Here is a 23671-nt window from a genome sequence, read left to right as displayed (position 1 = left end):
ATGTGCTTTCTTATCTTCCCCCTTCCTCCCCGCCCATGATTTTGCAGAGGTCCAGGATTCAGGTGTGGCTCTATGAACAGGTGAACATGCGGATAGAAGGCTGTATCATTGTGAGTGTCATGTTATAGGCACTTTGCATCGTTAATTTGTTTTTCCCGTTCACAAGTTCCATTTGCAACTCCCCAAGAAAAGGTAGTACAGTGAAGTAATAACATTCCCCCCCCCAACCCCCCCAGTTTTCCAAGCAGTCGTCTTACTCAGATCCATTTAATCATAGCATCATAGGACTGGAAGGGACCTCGAGAGGTCATCTAGGCCAGCCCCCTGCACTAATGGCAGGACTAAGTATTATCTAGACCATTCCTGTCAGGTGTTTGTCTGTGCCCCTTAGTGAAAGCAACTCCTGCCGTTGAGGCTTGAGACCAGGCGATTTTGTTCACTAACCACTTTTGTTGTTGGTTCTTAGGGTTTTGATGAATACATGAACCTGGTTCTGGATGATGCAGAGGAGATACACTCAAAAACAAAAGCAAGGAAACAGCTGGGTAAGTCTGCATGGTTTAAATGATTTATGGCACCAAGCTGCATATATGAACCTTATGTGCAGCAGCGATATAAAATACAGAGCAAATGAATAGCTTTGACTGAAGGATAGTGAAACCCATTGGGAAGATTCTTAGGTCTGCTATCTGCTGTAGGTTAACTGTGTTGGGATTAGAGAGTTGATGAATGTTCCATTCTGATTAGCTGTGTGCCAGAATCCAGCACTTCTCAAAGAGTGAGTGAGTCCTAAAATGAATCTGAATCTTTAAAAAGGTGGCTTAATAAACAGCAGCTCTCTGCCCTCTCTTGGGTGTCAGGGTGACTGGAGGAGGCCAATCTAAACTCCATACTCCCATATCTATCTCTGTACGGTTGTATTAATTGGAAGTGTAATTTACCCCTTCACGTAATACTGAAGCTAGGGGTGACCCAATGAAATTAATAGGCAGCAGGTTTAAAACAAATGAAAGGAAGTATTTCTTCACACAATGCACAGTCAACCTGTGGAACTCATTGCCAAGGGATGTTGTGAAGGCCCAAAGTACAGCAGGATTCAGAAAATAATTAGGTAAATTCATGGAGGATATGTCCATCAATGGCTAATAGCCGAGATGGTCAGGGACAAAATCCTATTTACTGGGTGTCCCTGAACCTCTGACTGCCAGAAGCTGAGACTGAACAACCGGGGATGGATCACATTTTTAATTGCCCTGTTCTGTTAATTCCCTCTGAAGCCTCTGGCAACAGCCACTGTCGGAAGGCTGGATATTGGTCTCCATGGACCATTGGTTTGACTTAGCATGGCCATTCTTATGTTTTTAATTAATTTAAATACAACAGTCCTAATACCCTCCCCACGCACTCAGTATGTCTACACAACAAATTAAAACCTGTGGCTAGCCCATACAAGCTCCCAACGGCTCGGGCTGCAGGGTTGTTTCATTGCTGTGTAGGCTTCTGGGCCCGAGCTGGAGCCCAGGCTGTAGGACCCTGCAAGGTGGGAAGGTCCCAGGGCTCAAGCTGGAGCCTGAGCCCAGACATCTACACAGCGGTGAAACAGCCCCAAAGCCCTAGCCCTGTGAGCCCAAGGTGGCTTGCATGGGCCAGCCACGGGCGTCTAGTCGCTGTGTAGATATACCACTGTCACCTTGTCCCATCACCCTTCTGAGTCAGTACAGGACACCCTTTTGCTGCTGCCATCCCCACCATGTTCGGATTTGGTATTCACCATTTGCCAAGTACCAAAGATAAACAGTGAATCTGAAAACAGTGGTGTCTTCCTATTCCCTGCCAGGATGGCTTTTATTGCGATACACTCTGGTTTATTTTAAGGAAGCAGAGTACGGGGCTCAAGATACTACTGATACCCTGCAACGCAGCGAATCTCAGATATATATACACTGTGGAGAGAGGATCACCATAGATTTATAGGCTTGTAGCTCTGTGCTGCATGCAGAGGGATAGTCTATGTATTCTCTTAATTTACTGTACTGAAAGGAAACTTCTGATCTGTACTGCAGTCTTTCCCATGGTAAGTGTTTAATAGAAAGAAGCACTATATAGGCACCATGCAGACCTCTTTTTGGAAGCTTTTCTGCAACAAAATTTTCTGCATGTTAGACATTGCATGACCTGAGGATAATCTCTCTAACTGCCATTTCCGTTCTCCTTTGTGTTGCAGGTCGGATCATGTTAAAGGGGGACAATATTACTCTTCTACAAAGTGTTTCTAACTAGAACTTGTCATTCAGAGGGTGGAATGCACTAAAGAGTGTTCCAAACTAGAATTTTCAGTTAATGTGTGGGGTGGACTAAACATTATTATAAACAAGAGTCACTGTGCTGGGAAAGTGGATGGCGTTTTGAAAATAAAAACTCCAAATGAGCCTGATTTGAAAAGAGTAAAAACTTAGCTGATATCTTTCCCTACCTTTGATAGTAACATTTTTTACATTGCAGTACTTAAAAATTGTAACTGTGAACTTAAATTTATTTGATCTCATGCCTACATCCCTCCCTCACTGTTTTTGTTGGGGGAAAATATGTAATCTGAAATAAACCTTTTTTCTTAAAATGGATCTGTTCAGTTTCTGATAGGGGAAAAAAATCTTTGTACGTTCTGGAACAATAACAATGCACCATCTGAATTGTTCAGTAGAATACCAGAGCCACATGCAGTCTCTAGACTGTAGAGATCCAGTAAAATTAGGATGGAATTTATCTAGGAACTTAGCTTTACTATTCTCTACCAACATATCTCAGTTGCGTGAAGAGAGCTTTAACTGATAAAACAGTATAAAATTTCTTGAGAATCTACATAGATGTACTTGTTGGTAAAGGATTATTTCTACAGTTAAGTATGTTAATATGCTGGGAAGGCCTCCAGGAATTTCATCAAAGCATTTAACAAACAATGCTCAATCCTCACACTTGCCAGTATAATTAAGTATTATCCTCTTGTTTGAGTGGGGAAATTTAAGCAGAGAGGCTAAGTAGTTGACCCAAGATCACAGAGAGGGAGTCAGTGTCAGAGCCAGGATTAAAACTCGAGAGTTCCTGTGGTCAGATCACTAAACAATTTGGAAATATCTGAGATGTTTGGGTTTTTAATATTTTCTTCAATTTTTAATTTGGGAGTAATATGCTGTCTGTATGGGGATCTGCTGGATGGTTTGCTTGGGGATCTGTGAGATGGATGCATTTTCTTTTACTCCTATATGCTTCCTGGCTCAGATACCACTATTAGACCCCTTCTGCTGCTTTTCCAATTTAAACAAAAAAAAGTGTAGGTCTGATACCTCTGTGATGGAGGATTTCTTGGCGCTTGTTTTGAGGGCTTGATTTGAGGGCTACAGTAACAATCATTTAGACTGGAGTAATTTAGTCAGCATTCAGTTATCAAAACATAGTTTTACATATAGTTGTTATCCTGCAAACCAGTGAATTCAGAGAAATTCAGAAGAAAAAAACTGCCCCTGTTCATGGAAATATAACACATGCAGTTCAACAGTGGACAGTTAAAATACCTGTAATCTATTTTGGCCCAGTCTACGGCAGGGATCATTGAGAAAAATGTTCTCCCTTTCAAGTTTAAAAAAAAAAAAAAAAGCCATGCATTTTTTTTTTTTTTCTGCTGCTATCAGCTACTTCTGTCTCTCTCTCTCTTATTATTCATCCCAGACATGCAGAAATACAGCAACTCAGGCTTTTCTGGATTGTGTACTATTATTTGTCTATCTTGTTTGCATCTGAAAGAATTTTGATGCAGTTCCAGCATAGGTACTTTCACCCATTTCACTAAGCTATTCTACAGAGAAATTGTAACACCTCTTATCAGGCTTAAAGCTATGATGATCGAATGGGACATGTTACCACAACATGGTAGCTGAAACAAAATCAGGCATACTACCTGCTAACAAAAGAATTGGTATTTTTGTATCAGTTTTCATGAGTTTCAAAGTGTTCTGCACGAACAGCAACAGAAAGGTACATGTCTTGTGCAGACACAAATGTTAGACCATCTGTGGATGAACGCAGTTAAACATTGCCAAGGACTAGGTATGGAAGGCATAGAATAGTAACTGGGTTCCCCTGTGTCTGCTTTACATGGATCCTCAAGATGCTCGTTGAAGTTTTACAGAACAGTAAATAACTACGGGATTCTCTCGATTAATAGTTATGGGGCTACAGTTGCTGGGTATTTATGGTATCTCACGGTGCCTGCAAATTCCACCTGATTAACTAGATGCAGGTGCAAAGGCAAATCAGGGCCTTGAGATTAATCCTTATGCCTAAAATATTTCAGCTCCGTGTTTCTGAAGCAATACTTTTTCTCTCCAAATATGTGAGAAAAATGTCATACAAGGATAAAAGGGCAGTGTGAAATGTGGAGATCAGAAAAGGATATTTACCAGAGGGGGGAGAGCGTAAAGATGCATGCCATGAGTCCAATGAACGTAAGGTCAATGAAATAAAAAATGTCTCAGTGCTCATAAAGGGGTCTATCCCTTTCCAAAAAGAATGAGGAGTACTTGTGGCACCTTAGAGACCAACACATTTATTTCCAGTCGCTGTTGCAGAAAAGTAGACTGGTAGGAGAAACAGCTCTCTGTTACAAGCAGTGCTGCTTCCTGCTCCAAATCACGCATTTCAAGATGCTCTCAATGCTGCATGCCGTTCCTCCACTGCTTGATGCTATCAGACTGATCCTGTATCGTAAATTCATTTGCAGTACTCCAATGATGAGTGGAAGGAAGTCTAGACTAATCATAAGGCATGTCAGAGCTGATGATAAACATTCTACCAAAATAGACTGATTGTATTGTAAGTGAGCTGCAGGGCTAATTAGAAGCTTCCTCAGAGGGAAGCTGTGAAAAATGCAGAAACCCTGTATTGGAGTCTGCACATAGGGGATCTGGTCCGTGAGTGGGGCTTCTAAGGCACTAGTGAAATACCTGCCCTTATAAGGGACTTCTCCACATCTGTGAGAATGGTACAAGTCTTCACAATTGTACCTTGTTTATTTCATTGTATGTTAATCCAAAACCCCTCTTCTAATTTTTTAAACCAAGAGCTGTATACAGCCAGAGGGTCATGTCTGTGTCACAGAGTACTGGATTGGGTGTCTGGGTTCTGAGTTTTATTTTTGGCTCTGTTAGCTCACTTGCTGATGACATTGGGCAAGTCAAGGCCCCACGTTGTGCCTCAGTTTCCCCCTTTCTAAAATAGAAGTCAATAGTACTTACCTTCCTCAAGGGGTGGAGTGAGGTATAATTGTAAAGTGCTTTGAGCACTTGTAGAAATGAATTGGAGAATATCTATCTCAAATTGAGATTGAGCTCTCGAGGGTAAAACCTGCAGGTTGAAACGTGGCCACAGTCTTGGACTACAGAGGGCGCTGCTGCCCCTAGCAACACCCTCCACCACAATTGCAAAGTGTCATAAGCCTCTGCTGGAACATAGAGTTCTCCAGCATTCATACGGCTTTATTGGCTCCAAAACAACCTGGAAGAAAGATAAAGCCGGGCTGTAGAGTGGGGGGCTGCTCTCATCCAGTACAATAACCAACGAGCGGGCCTGCCTATTTCTCACCCCCACACCTTCTACAATGCCTGTGTTCCCTGAGAACTGACGTGACCCTGCCTCGGAGAGGGATGAAGAACAGAAGGGTCTGTTTTTGACTGAGCGAGTGGCAGGCAGAAGGAATAAGGTAGAGTGAACTCTTACAATTGGGCTCTGTGTTTAGGAGGCTCCTGTTGCTTGGCTTTCCGCTCTCTTGAAGCCTGTTGTTTGCTTTGCAAGTCATGTTTTTCCGTAACGTGCAAATTCCTTTCCACCGAGCAGAGGTGGGTAAAGACGCCTTCCAAGGAGGATGCACTGAGTGGTGTTAAGGTTCCTGAAATGTGCAGTTAACTCTGAGTGCTGTGGGGTTGATGGATTATTGCAGTTGAATGCCCCACTGCAGGGAGCAATTGCGGTGCTACAGAGCACACAAATCTCTAGGTAGAAAAGTGCTAGTAATGGAATTTGTCAGAGAAACTTTTCTTGCCCCAACCAGAGCTCACATGCTACAGAAAAATCCAAGAGCCAACCTCAAATAACCTGGTCCCTTTGTAGAAATAGCGTTTCCAACCTTTATTTGTTGGAAACAAACAGTTCAGCGTTATGAATGTAGGTGGCATGATACAAGCTAATTGAGAGGTGGTCTCTGCCCCGCCGAGTTTAACATCTGAGACTACAGCATTAACTTTACAGAACAAATCACAGCCTGCTCCCAGCAAGGAGCCACATTCCCTAGCAAACACTCGTGCAGTGTGTTTTTATTAAAGATGAAGGTGGCACGGGGTTCAGGTTAAATAGGAGTGCCCTTGTTTTGTCCATGGCTACGGTCCTGTGTTCTGAAGTAATGAAATCAAAAGCATTCCAGCCCTTCCAGTTCATGGTCTAAACTCGATTACCCTAACACAGACCCTTCCTTTAACGGGATCTTGTTTGCGAGATCTCTGCTCCCTTCTGTGATTACAAGGGGCTTCGGTGCACAGACGGCCTCTTCATTTAACAGACCTTCTTGTTCCCAATTTCTACTGCATTTAACCCCTTGACTCAGGGGAAGTTCGTTCCTTTTAGGAACGTGGTTTCTGTGGAAAGCTCTGTGTTTTCGTCTAGTGGCACTATACTTATGGTTCTTCCATTTTAAACGCTGCTTTTTTCCAAGAGACTCCACTGGGACGAATGTTTTCCTGCCCGATATAAGTCAGAATTAAATCTGTCTGCTGGGGGGGGAGGGCGTTGCCATTTGTGTGAAGGATAAGCTTTATTTTCACACAGACTCTCAGTGGGTCATTCTTTGCCTAGATGGTTATTTAAAATGAGTTTCACTGTGGCTCTTTGATATGATCCCTGGATTCGCACAGAGGCTTTCGTATGTGACTGAAAACAAACCCATGAGCTGTTCGGATGCTAAAAATCTCATTAGCGTCAGCGGAAAGACTCAGGGTTGTTTCCTAGAGTAATTGCTTGTTGTCCATATGCTCATATTTGAAGCCAGGAAATGAATGCCGGAGCATCATGCCAATGGGCTCTCTGGGTAAGAGTGCGTGTGCTGGTGCCCTGTGCTGCTGCTTGCAGTGGGATCAACCCCAAGGTACAAGGGCAGAGGCTTTGTGTGGCTGGCTGGCTGCCTGCTGATCTTGGATTAGCTCCACCATTTACACCTACAGCCCCCTAGGGAAGAAGAATCCATTAGTTTAGAACCAGGCGGTGTCGGAAGGTCAGAAAGGATCCTGAACAGTGGGGGCCAGTGCTTTGTGCAGCAGTCTGGCCTGTCCCAGCCAGGTACCTGCTCACAGCAGCCATGACACAGTGAGCAACCGTAAAACGTGTTGCGGTGATGATTCCTGAAAGCCCCATGCATAGGGTCCTAGGGCCTGACTCATCCTGCTTTGCTTTGCTGCAAACCCAGAGGCCTGATTTCTGCTCCTCAGATGGGCTCGTTGTCCCAAAGAAACGGACCGTGGCAGTCGTTAGTGTCCCCACTCTGTGGCTGGATAGACAGGGGGACCTGGAGAGGTGGGTTAAAACGGAGAATAGGTCACTTTTCATCAAAATTATGGTAAATATCATGCCTGGGGGAAGTTTATTGGGGCCTTTATGATGGCCTTGGCCGCTGTTTCCCCCTTTCCTTCTGTCAAGCCCCTGGCCTAAGTGCTCTGACTGCAGGATGCTAAAAAGCCAGATTCAGCAAAGTTACTTAGCATAGGCAGCCTGTCCCGAAAGGTGGCCAGGATGGAAGGTGGACAGTGCAATCTCCTCCCTGTGTCATGTACTTTCACATTCTTACCCACCAGAGCATCATTATCCTGGCTGCAGCATTTCTTGGGAAAACAAGTCAAGGGCATGTTGCTTCCTCTCAGCCACACCAGCAAGAGGAACCGCCATGCTCTGCTCCGACGCTTCACGTTCACATAAGTCCTTTGACGCATGGATCAGATGTTAATTCACTGAGCTTCACAAGACCTGGCGGGGAGGTGGACATTAACCCTAGCTTCCAAATGAGCCTCGGAGCTACTGCGGGACTTGGCCCACGGAGTGGTAGCAAGTCAGTGGCTGAGCCTGACTCCCAGGCCCTTTCAAGGCTGGGACTCAAACTTGGGAGACCTCAGTCGCCTGCTCTAGCCAAGAAACCTCATTCCTTCCTGCAGCTTGGGCTTGAAGTCTGGAGTCCTAACCATCAGCTGCACTGATCACTCTCCCACACTACTGTGGGTGCTAACACCAGCTGATTCTTACAGCAGGGAGGCCATCTGGGCGGCAACAAAAATGGACTTCTGTGCCCACTGCGATGACATTTCCACTCAACATTAATGACTCCCATCTACCTGGAAGCTGCGGGACAGAGATGTGGTGAAACAAAGCTAGCACAAGAGACTGAAGTGTACTGTCTTAGGCCAATCTAGCCTTTTGTACCTGTCCTCCATCGTGTTCATAGAGGGGTGCTGCCCGCTGATGTGAGCAGAGGACTCGAAGCCAGACTCTTGGATTCTAGTTCCGGTTCCACCACCGCTCACTGTACAGTGGGGCCAGAGTCTCAAAAGTACCTAGCAACAAGCAGCTGCCATAGGGACAGGTCCAGGTTTTCCAAACGCTTTGGAAAATTCTGCCCTTAATGTCTATTCTTCAGTTCCCCAAACTGTAAATATTTCTCTCAGCCCAGGGGCTTTCATAACGGTTGATAAAGAACTCAGAGATCCTAGGCTGGCTAAAAGGTACTGTGAGGAGCAGTGTATTACTGTTACTTCAGCTTTGCTGCCGGCGGGTAACACATTTGCTCTGTAAATAAATCAAAGCTTTCTAGGGCGGTCCACACTGCCCCCTCTGTGCTGCACAGACCTCTGTTATACCTGTGCCAGGCCCCCGAGCTGCACCAGTGTCAGTGAGAAGGGAACTTTGGCTTCTCTGGAGTGTTTGCTAACTGAGATCAGTGGCTATTTAATAGTACGAAGCTGGTGCTTTGGAACAGAGCTGAGCTGTGTCCTGCTCAGATGTCTCATGGGTAGTGGTGTCTACAGAACCGCTACCGTGCTCTCCTTTCCTTCCACATTTTGGGGCTTGTCCCCTGCAGCTGCTGCACCTCGGAGCAGAGCTCTAGGCTACCCCTGCTTGCCCAGGTGCAGATGTCTGGGCGGGATTCATAAGACATCATCGGCGGGTACCAGGCTCCTGGTGAAGATGGCCTTTTAAGTCAAGGTCGCAGCAGGCAGCAGCATCCGCTCGTCTTTCAAAGGCTTTGTTCTTGATTGGGGCACATCACAGCGTGTCTCAAAACACCTCCCCCCCCAAACAGTGTCTCGGAGGCTTATCCCTTTATCATAAATCAGCAGCAGAGCTAATATTCATGTCTAGGAAGTGAGATCGTATCAGAGCCCCATGCTGGGCTTCGAACTGGGTACGTGGTGAGGCATGCATGGGTTTGGGGTGTGAGGGAAAGGGGGGGACTGCGGCAGGAACTCTTTATCAGAGAGGAAACTGTACTGTACTTAAGCAGGAGACAGAGAGTTCTGTGTGCATGCAGCACCTTTGTCACGACCATTAAAGAACAGCTGCTGCAGGACACACTCTCTTGTTAGTACCCTAGGCAGATCGGTGTATTGCATACATGCAATAGTGTCAATCACATACCGGCTAGCGAACAATTAACTAATGGCTCAGATTATACTCAACTTTCAGAGGACAGGGTAATTCAAATAGGCAGTACCCAAAATACCAGAAGTTCTGAAGCATAAAGCTACCTGTCTGTGAACTGAAATTTCCCTTAAAAATAATTTTTTCAGCTGACACGATGATTGACTCCTATTGTGCTTTTCATTCATAGATCTCGACATGCCATTAGCCCCATTTTACAGAGGGGAAAACTGAGGCATGGAATGAGAGGAAGGGATTTGCCCAAGGTCACCCAGTGAGTCAGTGGCAGGGTTAAAATTCAGATGTCCTGACTCTGAGTGTCAGGTCTAGCTCCTTCCCCACACTGCCTCCCTTAACTTCTGATCATACTAATTCTGAAGGAAATTCCGCTTTTGAAACTAGAGTTATAAGCACTTTTGAGGCAGATTCTGACCTGATTTTCACCCCAATGACAGTGGGATTGCTGTGAATAACGGCAGAATTAGGGGTTTACTGATTTTCTTAGCTGAGAATGTGTTCCTTTCCTTTTAACAAACAAAACAATGTCTTTTTGTGTTTGTGCACAAGAAGACCTGATCCTGATGGGCACTACTATCATATAAATGCTTAATAATAATACATTAGTAGAAGTTCTGCCCAGATGCGATGGGCTGACCACACAGAAGTTACAGATCTTCTGGGACATTTCCATGAAGGTAGGAGCTTATGCTTGCTACCTGCTTTCCCAGGGAGAGAGGCCCTAAAGCATATGGCTGTATGTGAACAGCGTGCATAACACAGTGGACGCCACTATAAACGGGGCATTTGTCTCCAGCGGTCACTCCTAAATTGGCTTCGCTCTTTGCAGCAGCCCCCCTGTGCTAAGTGCCGAGACCAGCGCGGCAAACAGAAGTACTATGGGTGAAATTTTCAGAAAGGTTCAGCCCCCTGGGAACGCACTGAAACAAGTGGCCAGGTTTTTCAGAAGCGCTCATTCAGCACATTGGCAAATTCAGACCCAGCTATGGGGGCTGAGCTTTTTGGAAAATCTGGCCCCAGGAGATGGTGACCAGTCACATTTTAAGGACACCCACCGGAGCTGTTGTGTTTGCTTGCAGAGTTGGATCCAGTTAGCACAGCCAGCCAGACCTGATCCCCCCAAACTTTTTGCAACACTGAGAATGTGAGGAAACCATACGGACACCATTTGGTTCCCAAGACCTGTATTTACTGACTCTAGACAAAGCTACAAGGCCTAGCTAGGTAAGTACACTGTTGCCCTGTTAGCTTCTGGTGGGTTTCGCAATAGAAGACAGAGGCCCACTAGAGAATCCCAAATTGTCTAATGGAGGGATACTGCCCAGTTCCTATACACTACACTAACCCCTAGGAGAAGCACATTCACATCCCTAAGGTTATTTTTGGGAACAAAGGTGGCAGGATCGGTCCCATGGTTCATAAACAGGTCAGTTACAGCCTCCACCCTGCCAGCTCAATCAGCAGGGCCTGGAAAGTCCAACTTCCCTCCATCACCAGGGTGGCCCCAGGGGCTTATTGTGTAGGGCCTTTATTGTTGTTTCCTTCACGGCGCCCTTCTGTCTGTGTCGCTAGGGGGCTTCACTCTGCCTGTGGAGCCAACCCTAGACACCTTCTTTCCAGCAATAGGCGGGCCCAGGTGTGTGGTGGGTGGAGCAATTATGCTAGCCCCACCTCAGGTAACTACAGGGCCACCCGGGGGGGGGGGGCAAGTGGGGCAATTTGCCCCGGGCTCCACAGGGGCCCCCATGAGAGTTTTTCAGGGCACCTGGAGCGGGGTCCTTCACTCGCTCCGGGGGCCCCGGGAAACTCTCGCGGGGCCCAGCCCCCTGGAGCTTCTTCCGTTCCGGGTCTTCGGCGGCAATTTGGCGGCGGGGGGTCCTTCTGCTCCGGGACCCACTGCCAAAGTGCCCCGAAGACCCGCGGCAGGGGCTCCTTCCGCCCCGGGACCCGCCACCGAAGTGCCGGGTCTTCGGCGGCAATTCGGCGGCGGGGAAGACCCCAGGCCCCCTGAATCCTCTGGGTGGCCCTGGGTAACTATATAGATGGGATTGCAGGCTGTGCCTCCTCCCTAAGGGGGGCTACCTAGGCACTCCCAAACACACGCCTTCCTGTATCCAGGCTTGGTAGCAGCATCTGCTCTCCACCCAAGGTAAGCACAGGGGAGAGGTCTCCCTGTATTCTCATCTATATCGTGTTCCCAGTGCGAAGGGGCTGGTGCTGCAAGGTGCAGGGCGCTGTCTGCACTCAAGGAAGTCAGTGGGGAGGGAAGGTGGATTACCAGGTACCTAGGCAAGGTCCAGGGAAGGAGTCCAGGACTGAGAATCTAAACGTGCAGTTCCACATCTCAGCTCGTTAGTGGGCAGCGAGCCACCGAAGAGCTGCTGTTTTGGCAGTGTGCGCATTCAGGGGGGCTGTTGGCTTTTGTTTATGGCTGTTACCCAGCTCCTCTAAAAGGGCCCCTTGGCTGCAGTGAGGGATGGAGCACCCCTGGGGGGGTCTGTGTGTGCGTTACCTGGAATGCCACATATGTTCCAAACCGAGGGGGCCTATTGTTGCCCGGAGTCTGGCTCTGAAGTGTGTGGGTGGCTGAGGGTGTAGGTTACAAGGCAAGGCAATGAGGCCATCCCAGGCTGATCGAGTTTCACGAGACCTGGCGTTCCCCCTTCCCCCTCAAGTTTATAGGATCACTGCTCTATCCCCTCATCCTGCTTCTCACATCCACGGCTGAGCGTCTCCCCTTCCCCTGCCGTTGTGACCAGGCTGATGGCAAAAGTGTGCCTGCAGGGAGGGCAGTTTTCTCTCACTGATTCCTAGGCCGGGAGGGACCCTGGTGATGATCAATCCTGGGCCATCATGCTCAAGGGGCTGCTGTACAGGACGAGAGGCGGTCCTCACTCTGTCATCGGCCCCAGTCCGTTCTGTTCTGTTCAGGTTTTTGTCCTACACTCGTCACTGGAGTATCTGAGTCCCTGGAGGGACTTCTGAGCCTTTCGGGGTGGAGACAGAAAATTGCTCTTGTGTTTATTTTCACCCCTTTGCATAGGGCTCAGGTTTTTACATAGGAGAGAACAATGCAAATAGGCCCTCAGCTGGGGGTGCTGTGCAAACAGATGCAAGCTACCAGGACTGTTCCTCCTTTCCCCTCCTGGGTGAGCCTGGGGCTATAGATCGCAGGGCAAGGAGCCCTTTTTTGGGCAGTGCTCTAAGTGGGTTGGTCTTCAGCAGCTTTTGTACCAGATTAGAAGAGGCATCGGGGAAAACACAGAAGCCAGGCCTCCGCTGGCGTAAGGGGACAGAGCTCCACTAGAGTCAATGGAGCTACGCTGCTTTACACCTGCTGAGGATAGCCTGGTGCTACCAGCAAACTCCTTCCCTGGCAGGCAGGACATAACTCCCTGTTTTCAGACCTTCCCGGACACCGGCTCCCTGGGATAGCCCCAAGAGAGAGGCATCTGGTTTTCATGAGGGTCGCTGGGAGACCACAGTCAGACAGTCCTAGTCCAGCACCCTTCAGTGCAGCCAGTCCAATGCTGGGCACTTCCCTGAGACAGCTGGTAGTGCCACTGAGCGGACTCAGTCGCAGGAAATTGAGGGGAAGGATAGCCTTGTGGTGAAGGCACTGGGCTGGGACTCAGGAGATCTTGCTGCAGCTCGCGGCTCTGCCGCAGCCTGCCTGTGTCGGCTTGGGCAAGTCACTCTATCTCTCTGGGCCTCAGTTCCCCATCTGTAAAATGGGGATAATGATCCATTCAGCCCTTCTTTGTCTTATCTGTGTAGAGTGTAAACTCGGCATAGCAGGGGCTGTCTCGCACTGTGTATAGCAGGTGCTACAGCAGGGCAAAAAGACTATTATTATTTAGAGGAGGAGGGACGGAGAAGCCGGTATCACCGTGATGCACCCCACAGGGCCAGATTTTGATCCCCTTAGTTCCATGGCACAGTGCCTTACTTCTCAATGGCACTGCTTAAGCTAAGGTGCTAAATGCCCCACATGGTAGATCATCAAGATCTGGCCCTGGGGGGTGTATTAGGGCAATCTGTGCTTCTCAAACTCTCTTCCTTCAAATAATAATCAGCCTTTGTTCTCTCTTGCGCCGTTCATCCCAGGGGCCCGGTGTGCTGCCCAAATGTGCTTAGTCAGCCAAGCTTCCCGTTTTACTGTGAGTTGACAAAATCTCACACCAGCCGGGAGTCCTGATCCCAGCCCCATTGCTTTAGTCACTAGGCTCCACTGCCTCGCAGTAAGCGTGAGAATAGCTGCTCTCTTTCTCCTCTTTCTTCCCACCTTTCCACCTGCTGTTTCTGCTGGCTCCATCTTTGCATCCCATTTGTTCTCTCCCCAGCTGGGAGCATGAAGATGCTATGGGCAAGTGCTAGGAGTGACCTCCTGCAGGGATACAGCTCAGCTCAAGTGCGAGCCAGAGCCAGCCGGGGTTCCCCTGGATGTTCGCTTGCTCTGACTTACTCCTTACTTCCTGGTGTGGATGGGCCTGGGCACTTCCTTCCAAGCTGTTACCCTGCTTCCTGGGGAGCAGAGGCCTGGCAGGAATCTATTCAGGGCAGGAAATGAGTCTTTTTCACAGGTCTGTTCCTTTACAGCTCATGGCCGGGGGCTCCGTGCTCTTTAGGGACTAGGTTTGGGTTGTATGCAGAGGACCAGATTCTGCTCCTGGTCACGCGGGTGTCTCCACCCCACACTGAGATCAAAGGTGTAATGGAGTGCAGAGTGCAGGCTGGACCTTCTGTTCCTTGGTGTTTCACAAAGGTGCCCAAGTCCCTTTCACTTCCCGGAGGTCCCTTGGAAACTGCCAGCCCTGCTCCTGGAAGGGGTTAATCTCCTACCGGCTGTGGGGGAACTGAAAGTGTCTCTCTCACAGGGGAAAAAAACGAGGAGACCTTGGGGCACCTTAGAGACTAACAAATTTATTTGGGCATAAGCTTTCATAGCTTATGCCCAAATAAATTTGTTAGTCTCTAAGGTGCCCGAAGGACTCCTTGGTTTTTTTGCTGATACAGACTAACACGGCTACCACTGAAATCTGTCACAGGGGTATCCAGTCCCCTCCTTTAACAGGCCTTCAATGCAAAGGGCACCATTTGCATGTCTGTGGGTGTTTGCTTTGGTGCCTGGCCAAACTCACTGCGGTGAGGGAGGCGGGGAGCAGACCCCTGCCAGTCACCATGGGTAAGGAACAAGCAGGGGCAATTTCAAAGGGGTTTCCGCCTTCTCTTTGGTCCCCACACTCATCGGCTGGAGTCTCCCCCGGTGGTAAAGCCATTCCCTTGCTGGGGGTTAATTTGTGAGCAGCTTTTAGGGTGTCTCACCCTTGCTAGGAAGGATTTTGCAATGGGGGGGGAGGGGACATAAAAATCTCGCTCATTCAGACTGCCATGGATTACCTGCCTTGGCACGCTTGCCCCTGCACTCTGGTGCTCTGGCACGCATATGCACACGCAGACACATATGCACACACAGTCGGATCACATTCTGGAAAACGTGCCTGCCTCCTTCTTCCACCTCCCCCACACAGAGCCTGCCTGGCCCTTGGGAAACCTCTGGCCACCACGCGGCTGGGCTCTGCAGCGAAAGCAAACAATGGGATCCCCAGAGACGACAATGCTCCATTGTCCTTTAAGCCACAACAATGAAACAATAGCCCACAGTCTGCTTCGTTCATTCCCGGGCCCGCCCCCTGCAGCAACGCCCTGTATCCCTGCTGCTGTCATATTCAGGGGTTCATGCTGTCCTCACAGAACCTCCCAGGCTCTGATTTGTCCTGTCTGCCCTGGCTGACACACATGCACCCCCGATGTAGCAGGATGTCCCTCAGAGGAGAAGGAAGCAGCCTCTAGCTGGTCTTTTATTGTGATGGTTTCCCAGACACTAGAGATGGAAAAGTCCTATGAAGTCATCCCGTCCCTCCCCACCCCGGAGGACAATGGGGCGTTGTTGTCTCTGGGGCTGGCCATTGTTTGCTTTCACTGTAGCTGTGGTCCCTTGAGGTTTGCTGATGCCTCATGTTCTTGATGATGAGGCAGAGGCTGTTATAACACAGACTCTTCTCCCTCATGCCTGTCGCCCTCTGTGGAGGGGGAAGCAAAGCTGGTGCTGGTGACAGAGCCATGAAGGGGCAGAGGGAACTTGGTACGCAAGGGGGAGAGTGGGGATGGGGCGTTAGGGGGCACTGCTACAGTGCCGTGCCTGCCGAGGGAGTTTCACCATGTCAGGTAGCTGGAGCAAAAAGGGCCAGAGGGCTTTAGAGCAGAAATCGTAGGGGAAAGATGCTTGCGGACTGCAAAACCCCTGGAGTCCCCCGACCCAGCACCGCAGCCCCCTTACCCTGCACTGCCAGGCCATTCGTCCGGTTTGAACCTGGACAGCCCGCTTTTTCCGTGGTTTTGTCCCCTGTCCGCTACTGAGACAAAAAAACAGATGTGGTTTTGTCCGGGAGGGCGGCCGGGGGATGCCGTTTTGAAGAGCGCGCCGTGCCACCCCTGCCGGTCTGACCTTGCACGCACCGGGTGTGTGGGGTCACACTGGTGGGGTGGGAGGAGAGAGACAGTTCCTGGAAGTGCCAGAGCGTCCAGTATTCTGGGGATGTGGCCGTGGCCACCCTACCATCCCCAGGAGCCAGAGCTGCAGGAAATGCCAGGCTGTGATTTTTGCTTCTTTTCATCGCACAGGCGTGAATTCCCTTGAAACACGGGTTGCAGCTGCCTACGGGGATGCTAGCACTTCCCAGTGCACTGGCACAGTTGCCCCATTGGCCCTGTCTGCGGCACCTGGGTCCGGCGCACAGCAGCAGGAATTTGAATGTGCAAATCACCAGGAGGAGCTGGTATTGTTTCAGGCCCTATGGAAATGCAGAAAGAAGACAGGGATGGATGGCAAACAAACAAAATGAAAATCTGCTGCAAGGAAATTTAACTAGGGCCCTGATTTTTGCTGTTGTTAAAATCCCTTCCCCACTGGGTCCTGGCTTGCACACAGAAAACTGGGGTGATTCAGACCAAGAATCCATTTTATCCAGAGATAAGCATGAAATTGGAGGCATCCCTGGTATCCAAGGGTCCAGGCGGCCCTGGCTGGCATCAGGGCTCAGTGGCACCATTCAGATCCAATCTCTATAAAGGGTCAAATCAAAGTCCTGGATCCAGAGCACTGGGCTGGGAGTCGGACCTGCCATTGAGCCTGCTATTTAAGCGTGGACAGGTCTCGGTGCTCAGTTCTGCCCTCTGTAAAATGTGGGAAATGCTAGCTGTCCCCCTCTGGGGTGCCGTGCCATCAGTGGAGGAAAATGACCATCTGAGACTGTCTGTGCAGCTAAGTGACCCCCTGATTGGCTAAGAACCGTGCACACTCCTGCTGTTTTTGTCTCCTACTTGTCCTATCCTGTTGATCAGTGCTTCCCAAACAGTTGGTCCCGACCCACCAGAGGACTGCGGGAAGGGTCTAGATGGGTCACTACTTCCAGGCGGATTAACCCATCACTCACTGGGCCCTGGCTTAGTGTAGGGGGGTTGGAGAGTGAGCCAGCCCTGCTCTCCCCCAGCAGCAGCCACTCCTGTCCCGCAGGGCTGGGCCCGGCTCCCTGCTCTGGGCGTTGTGCCCTGACGCACGGTGTCACAGCACTACTCAGATTTGGCCTGGCCACCCCTCCGTGTCAGTACAGCACCTAGCACAATATGCCACCCTATTGATTGGACAATAGACACTGCCACGTGATGAGTGTTTAAAACTTCTCTGATTATTTATTCAGTAACCTTGACCTCTGGGGAGATTTGAATCCAGCTCCGTACATACAGGATTGCTGGATCTGGGATTCTGCTGATGGCGGGGTGGGGGTAGTCAGTTTCCCCCCCATAGCTGACATCCAGGTGCCATGTTCCCCCAAAGTTTGGGAGGGTTCATATCTGCGGGAGGTGGGGCCAGGCCCCTCTCTGCTTAGTACCTATCAGCAGCCAAACCCACCTGAATAGGTAATGAATGGAGGAGAGAAAAGCGCCCTGAGTACATTGTGTTTCCAATGGGCCGAGAACAATTGCTAAATACAAATCACACAGAGAATGGAGAGAGAGAGACAAAAGAGAGAACCCCAGCACAAAGGAGAGGAATGAAATGGCAAGTAAAGTCAAACAAAAAGGAGCCAGGCTGAGACAAAAGAAGGGAACAATATCCCCGAGGCAATCGGCTCCCGAACAATAGGGGCAGTGACAGCAGCACAAAGGCACCAGTGTTTGCAAGTAGACGTTATCTCACACAGCCACTGGCAGGCCTGGCCGCGGCGCTTCTATTTTCAGGGATGCTTTTGTGCGGCGCTGAACAATATTCCTTGCATGGTTGCAGATATAAAGATGAGGGGGGTTTGGGTCGCTCTTCCCTTCCTGGTGCCAGCTCGGTTATAAAAACAGACTCAGCCCTTCTGAGGACGGGGATGGGGGGAAAACATTTGGCTCGGCGTAGCTGGTTCCGTTTCTGTTCCGATGCCGCAGGGGGCCCAGTTTTGTCGGGTCGGGGGTTAGCATCTTTCAGTTCCTGGCCTGTTCTTTTCCTTTCACCTGTCTGGACAGTGCTAGCGAGGTGTCTGTAGAAACACAGCTACCCGCAGTCTTGAGTTCCCTGGCGGGGATGGGGAATGGGCGAGCAGGCCTTGCCTGCATGGGAGATTTCAGCCAGGGGTAGCCAGCCACTGTCATAACTATGCTGGTGGTGCTGTGTTCTGGGTCAGTTCCAAACAGATACCTTAGCCACTATCAAACCAATGCCTGGGAGTAATGCCCTACACCCTCAGGGGTAGGAGGCACTCATCTGAGTCAATGCTGAACCAAGGCTACCGCTGATACCAACCCAGTGTCTCAGTAGGGTGTTAGAGGTTGTGGTGCTGTTGAGTTTACCATCTGGAGGATACTTAAAACTGAGGCCCTGACTATTTGGGGTCATTAAAGAGTCCATGGTACTTTTTGCAAGTTTATGGGTGTTAACCCCAGTGTCCTGCCCAGATACCGAGGAAGGGGATACTTTCTGCCTTCTGAAATTCCCTTCTCCTCACCTTGCAATGTCAGTTGGACACGGTATTAGTTTTGACTTCCTGAGCTAAACCACTGTGTCCCTGTGCATTACTACTCAGCTGCTCCATCCTTTCCCAGAGGTGGCTGTCGGGCTGTGATTGGTTTAAGCAATTCAGTAGTTTCTGCTTTCTCTGTCAGTCAGTTTGGAGCCTCCTTTGGAATGAAAGGTGCTGCTCTTCTTGGCTCCGCTCCCCAAGCTGCAAATTCAGCCGAGCGCAGCTCGTGGCCTGGAAAGCACACCTGGGCAAACCAGAATGATGGCTTTCAAATGTTTACATCTTCACTTGGTTGGCGCTGAAGGTTGACGCCTCCCAAGTCCTGCTGGAGTCAGCCTTGCTACCGGCAGGCTTGGAAAAACTCCCTGCCTTTGTCCCTTAACGTGCCCCCTCACCCCCTGCTTCCTGGCCCGTTACCCCTGCCCTGCACCAGTGACATCGCGGGCCCGTGCTTTGCAGCATTTCAGGCTAGGCAGGTGGCGAGATGTACTCATTGTGCAAACGTCGCTCTCTTTCCTGCTAGCACCTCCTTCTCCTCCCTTCTTCAGGGGTTTGTTTCATCCGCCTCTTGCAATTCGTCATAGGGCACTGGACTGGGACTCAGGACATGTGGATTCAGTTCCCTGCTTTCCCACAAAATTGTTCTTCCGTGGATTCCATAAAGCCTCCCAATTTCTGCTTCTTGGCTGGGACGCACTCTAACACGGCTACCCCCTGATACTCTACCACAGTTTGGCAACAGCCAGCTTGTTTTGCTGCGTGTTAGATTGCAGTAGTAAAGTTTTCTCTTCTTGTATTCAACAAACAAGTAGCCAAGTCTCCAGGACTGAATCTGTGACTGGGTCCAGCCATCTGGGCATGAAATAACGTTCCTACATCCACTCCAAATCATCCACTCCCCTTTTCAGACCTCACATGGGACCTTCTTGTGTCACTTTCTGTGTCCATCCCCCCTCTCCCCCGGCCCCTTTTCATGATCATCCCACACTTTGAAAACCACGAGCCTTACATTGTGTGAAAATAGACTGCCACAAACTGAGGAGGTTTCATCAAGCTACTGTAAGTCATACAGAAAAAAAGTTGCCTTGTGGAAAGAGAAGTCAGGGTGTTCAGAAGAGTGCTATAGAAGCCCCATATCAGCACCGATCTCCTAAGACACCCAGCTTTAGCAGATGGGTTTAGCTTTCACTTGAAAGGCCTTATTTCTGATATTGATCGTGTTATCTGAAGGATACATCCTGTTGCTAAATTTGGCTGTTTCCTTAGTTTAACAGCTGCTGTTGCAGTAAGCTAAATGGAGTTTCAGTGGAGGTGAGTTTTGCATACTATGAACTAAAGATGAATCCCTGATTTCACATTGCACTGGAGAACAGAGAACCAAGACTTTCTAGAGATGCTGCAGTAAGCGGTGTTGCACCATGCCACTTCCTGCCCCATTTGTAATCACAGCATGACCATACTTAAGGACAAAATGCTTTCATGGGAAAATTTTTGGGACTTTAAATCAAAACAAACTAGCAGCTGTTCTTAAAGTGGAAAGTGGCTCTCTAAAAATGACAGTGAGACACGAACATGTAACGCCACAGTGCTGTCCATGCAAGGGCCTGATTATGATCTGAGCTAAACCAGTGTAAATCCGGAGTCATTCCACAGAAGTGATTGGAATCACACCAGTGTGAAACTAGGGCGTGGGGGAGGAGAACCAGGCCTATAAAACAGTATCACTTTAAGAGTCAAAATATTTTTTTCTACCTGTGAGCACTGCAAATTCCCCACTGAGAAGCAAGCTGGGTTCTTTCTGTCCTGTGCACCTTACAAGCTCTCACACCTTCACTGTTAAATCTTTAACAAAGACATCCTTTATCTCAAAGGTTATTTGGTCGAGTTAGATGGGTATTAACAAAGTAAACAACCAACAAGAAATTTTAACAAGTCTCCCCACAAATCTCTTCCCATCTCAGTTGCTCAACTTTCACTCTTGTAATGTCACTAGTTCTCTAGACCTCCATAGTGTCTTTTGGGTAGGTAAGACCTGAACGTCTAATGTAAAAAACAAGCAGAAAGAAAGTGGTTTTCACTATCCATCATAGAGGAGGAATAAATAAATAAGAACCCATCCCTCCCCTCACCCCCCCACCCCCTTGTTTGGGACAAGGAAATATGCTTGTTGGAGATGGTTGCTTAGTTCAGGTTTCAGTGACTGTGTCAGTATTCTGAATGGGTTTAATAAAAGATATCACCTCACTCACCTTGTCTCTCTAATATCCTGGGACCAGCACGGCTACAATAACACTGCATGTATATACATTTGCAAGTTAATTTGATCTTGTTCTACAAGCCATGGTGGTGAGAGAGAATCTGGCTGTTTCTGATATTATTTTGCTAAGCAAGCACTCTTTGCTACAATTAGCTAGTATTTAAATCCTCCCTACGCCTTAATATAATATTAACAATAATAATAATTAGCAATAATACTCTGCACTTCTCTAATGCCTGGCATCTAAAGAGTATGCACACTAATTAATTAAAGCCAGCCAATCCTCATCTACCTTCCACAGTGAGGGAAAATCATTGCTAAAGAAATTCTTAAGAAAGACCACAAAAGCAGGGAAATCCAGGCACTGAAACAAGACAAATGCGGCTTTAAAGACAATCAGGACCAAGACCATGTGACACGAGAAGTGGACAAGGCAGGAGAAAAGATAAAAACCCAGGCAAATGGCGGAGGCAGAAAACAACCAAAAGCTTAAAAAAAAAAAAAGTGAAAGAAAGGAACCAAGATGAAGGGAGCGACAAAGCATCAAAGAGAGGAGTACCCAGAGGCTGAACAAAGACATCGGAACAAAGAGCGAGCTGGCACAAAGGACCAAAGAAGGGAGAACAAAGAATGGAGAACAAAGCGACTAAATAGAAAACAAAGACACAGGACAAGAAAAGCCCCTCTGTTAGGGCTGAGCTTTTGAAGGGGTCCCAGGACACGTGGGGCTGGGTGGGTGGGTTAGATGTGGGGAGATGCACTGATGTATGTTGCGTTGCTGGATGAAAGGTTCCGTGCTGTCCAGTGCGGGTGAGGGGAAGGGTTTGTTATGGGATGCGTTGGGGCTGGGAGCAGAGGACCCAGGAGCATTTGATTTGCTTTTGAATCAATAGGCCCAAACCAGAGCTCTTGTGAATTTAGGGGGAAAGACAGATCTATGTCTAGTCTCTATGGCTCTGCTTTTCTCTGGGCTCCTTCAGCTGCCTTCTAGACTGCTCCTGACGCCAGGGTGGATGACTCTGTGATCACATCCTTTGTCTGGCCCAAGCTGCTCACCAGATGTTTCCAACTATCCAAAGAGTAGGTTGGGTTGGATCTGAGTTCAGAATTGCCCCATTCTCTAGAGTAACCGTTTCCGGTCAGTTCTCTCTCCCCATCTCTTCCAAGAAGATCATACCACTCACAGATCCAAAATTGTGGTGTTTCAGCCACTCCTGCCTTCCACCCTGCAGAGTTCCTCATGCAAAGTTAATACAGCCAGCCCATCCACCCCAGTATGTTGGGATTTGTTCTTGAACGGGGATCCCCAAGCCAGCTGTGGGTGAGAGTCCTGCCTGCACAGCCCAACTAAGCCATGGCCGGAGAATGTATGTGTTGGAGCGTTGCTGCCTGGGACACATGAATGGCTCAGGTCTCCCTCTGGTCTGTTAGAATCTAGAGGGATCCACAGGGTTTATGGACTTGCTGCAGGGGCTGGCCTTGGAATGCAACAGAACAACTGCGGGCAAAATTCTGCAAGGCTTTCTTTCATTTCACCCCTCCCGTGGGTTTTCTTTGCTGTTCAGGCCATATAATTCAGATGGGGCTAACCTGTATTACCAGGTGAAAACCCATTCTTTTGCCTGGAGCTAAAGCACATTGTTATCTTTAACCTGGCGATCAGACAGTTTGGCCTCACCCAATGGGTCAGACCAAAACATTTATATTTTGTTTCAGCCAAAGCAGATTTTTGACAATACTTAACTCATTTCTTTGGGCTGTCCAGAGAGGGGCAAAATGCTGTCAAGATAAAAAGCATAAAGGAGCAGGGAAAGACCTATTAGATCTTCAAATCTACCTCTTTGTCATGGGAGGATCTAGTCCCCTGATAGGAGATGTATCAGATATTCAAGATCTCAGGAGATCTTGTTCTAACCTGGGTTAATAATTTCATCTCTGGTTATTAAGACTAAGTCTACACTAGGAACTTCCACAGGTATAATAATGTTGGTTAAGAGTGTGATAAAAATGACATTTTGTAATACTGGCAAAAGCCCTAGCGCAGACGCAGTTGTACCAACAAAAATTGCTTTTGCCAGCATAAGTTATTTTGCTTGGAGAATCGGTATGAGCTATACCGTCAAAAGCCCATTTTTGTCAGTAGAAGCTGCGTCTACACTAGGAGGGTTTGCCAGGGTAACTATACCAGCAGAACTCTTCTAGTGTAGACCTGTCCTAAGGTCTGGACATGCGCATAACCCCACTGCAATCCGTGTGGCCACAGTGTCTGATCCATCCAGAGCAGCTTGCAGGATCAGGGTCCAACAGACAGAATTTCCAAAACTCGCCTTCATTTCTCCCCATTAATGCTGTTGGTCTGCTTTACCTTGGTTTGCATTCTCGGGAGAGTGAAACTAGCATACTCAGTTTCACTTTCTGAGGGCCTTTGTGGGCTAGCATGAATCTAAGGATATGGCCACTGTCTGGTTCTCCTGCACTGGCCCAGCGCTGATGTCTGGGTTCCTAACACTGTGAGAACATTTACATTTTTTAAAAAATCTGTTGTAATTGGAAATTACAAACTAACCATGGAAACACTTCAGTTTGTAGTGGCCTGAATTTGTTCCCT

The 23671-nt window shown here is 48.5% G+C and overlaps 1 protein-coding gene across 1 annotated transcript; it reads left to right on the top strand.

The window, feature by feature from the left end:
* Nucleotides 1-35: 35 nt before the first annotated feature.
* LOC113407160 (small nuclear ribonucleoprotein E-like) lies at nt 36-2617 on the top strand. Its single transcript, XM_026655268.2, has 3 exons — nt 36-110; nt 467-545; nt 2225-2617. The coding sequence occupies exons 1-3, from the start codon at nt 36-38 to the stop codon at nt 2278-2280; spliced, it is 210 nt and encodes a 69-aa protein (XP_026511053.1). The 3' UTR covers nt 2281-2617.
* Nucleotides 2618-23671: the final 21054 nt, after the last annotated feature.

Source organism: Terrapene carolina, unplaced genomic scaffold (assembly GCF_002925995.2).
Source record: "Terrapene carolina triunguis isolate 2854851 unplaced genomic scaffold, T_m_triunguis-2.0 Scaffold199, whole genome shotgun sequence".
NCBI classification, from domain to species: Eukaryota; Metazoa; Chordata; order Testudines; family Emydidae; genus Terrapene; species Terrapene triunguis.
The sequence above is the reverse complement of the archived record's forward strand: the minus strand, read 5'-3'. Positions and strand labels throughout refer to the sequence as shown.

Bases quoted from the DNA above. Each gene is read 5' to 3' on its own strand.
- LOC113407160 (XM_026655268.2), top strand. From the start codon at position 36: ATGATTTTGCAGAGGTCCAGGATTCAGGTGTGGCTCTATGAACAGGTG. The intron at 111-466 runs GTGAGTGTCATG...GTTGGTTCTTAG, and splicing joins GGATAGAAGGCTGTATCATT to GGTTTTGATGAATACATGAA. The intron at 546-2,224 runs GTAAGTCTGCAT...TTTGTGTTGCAG, and splicing joins AAAAGCAAGGAAACAGCTGG to GTCGGATCATGTTAAAGGGG.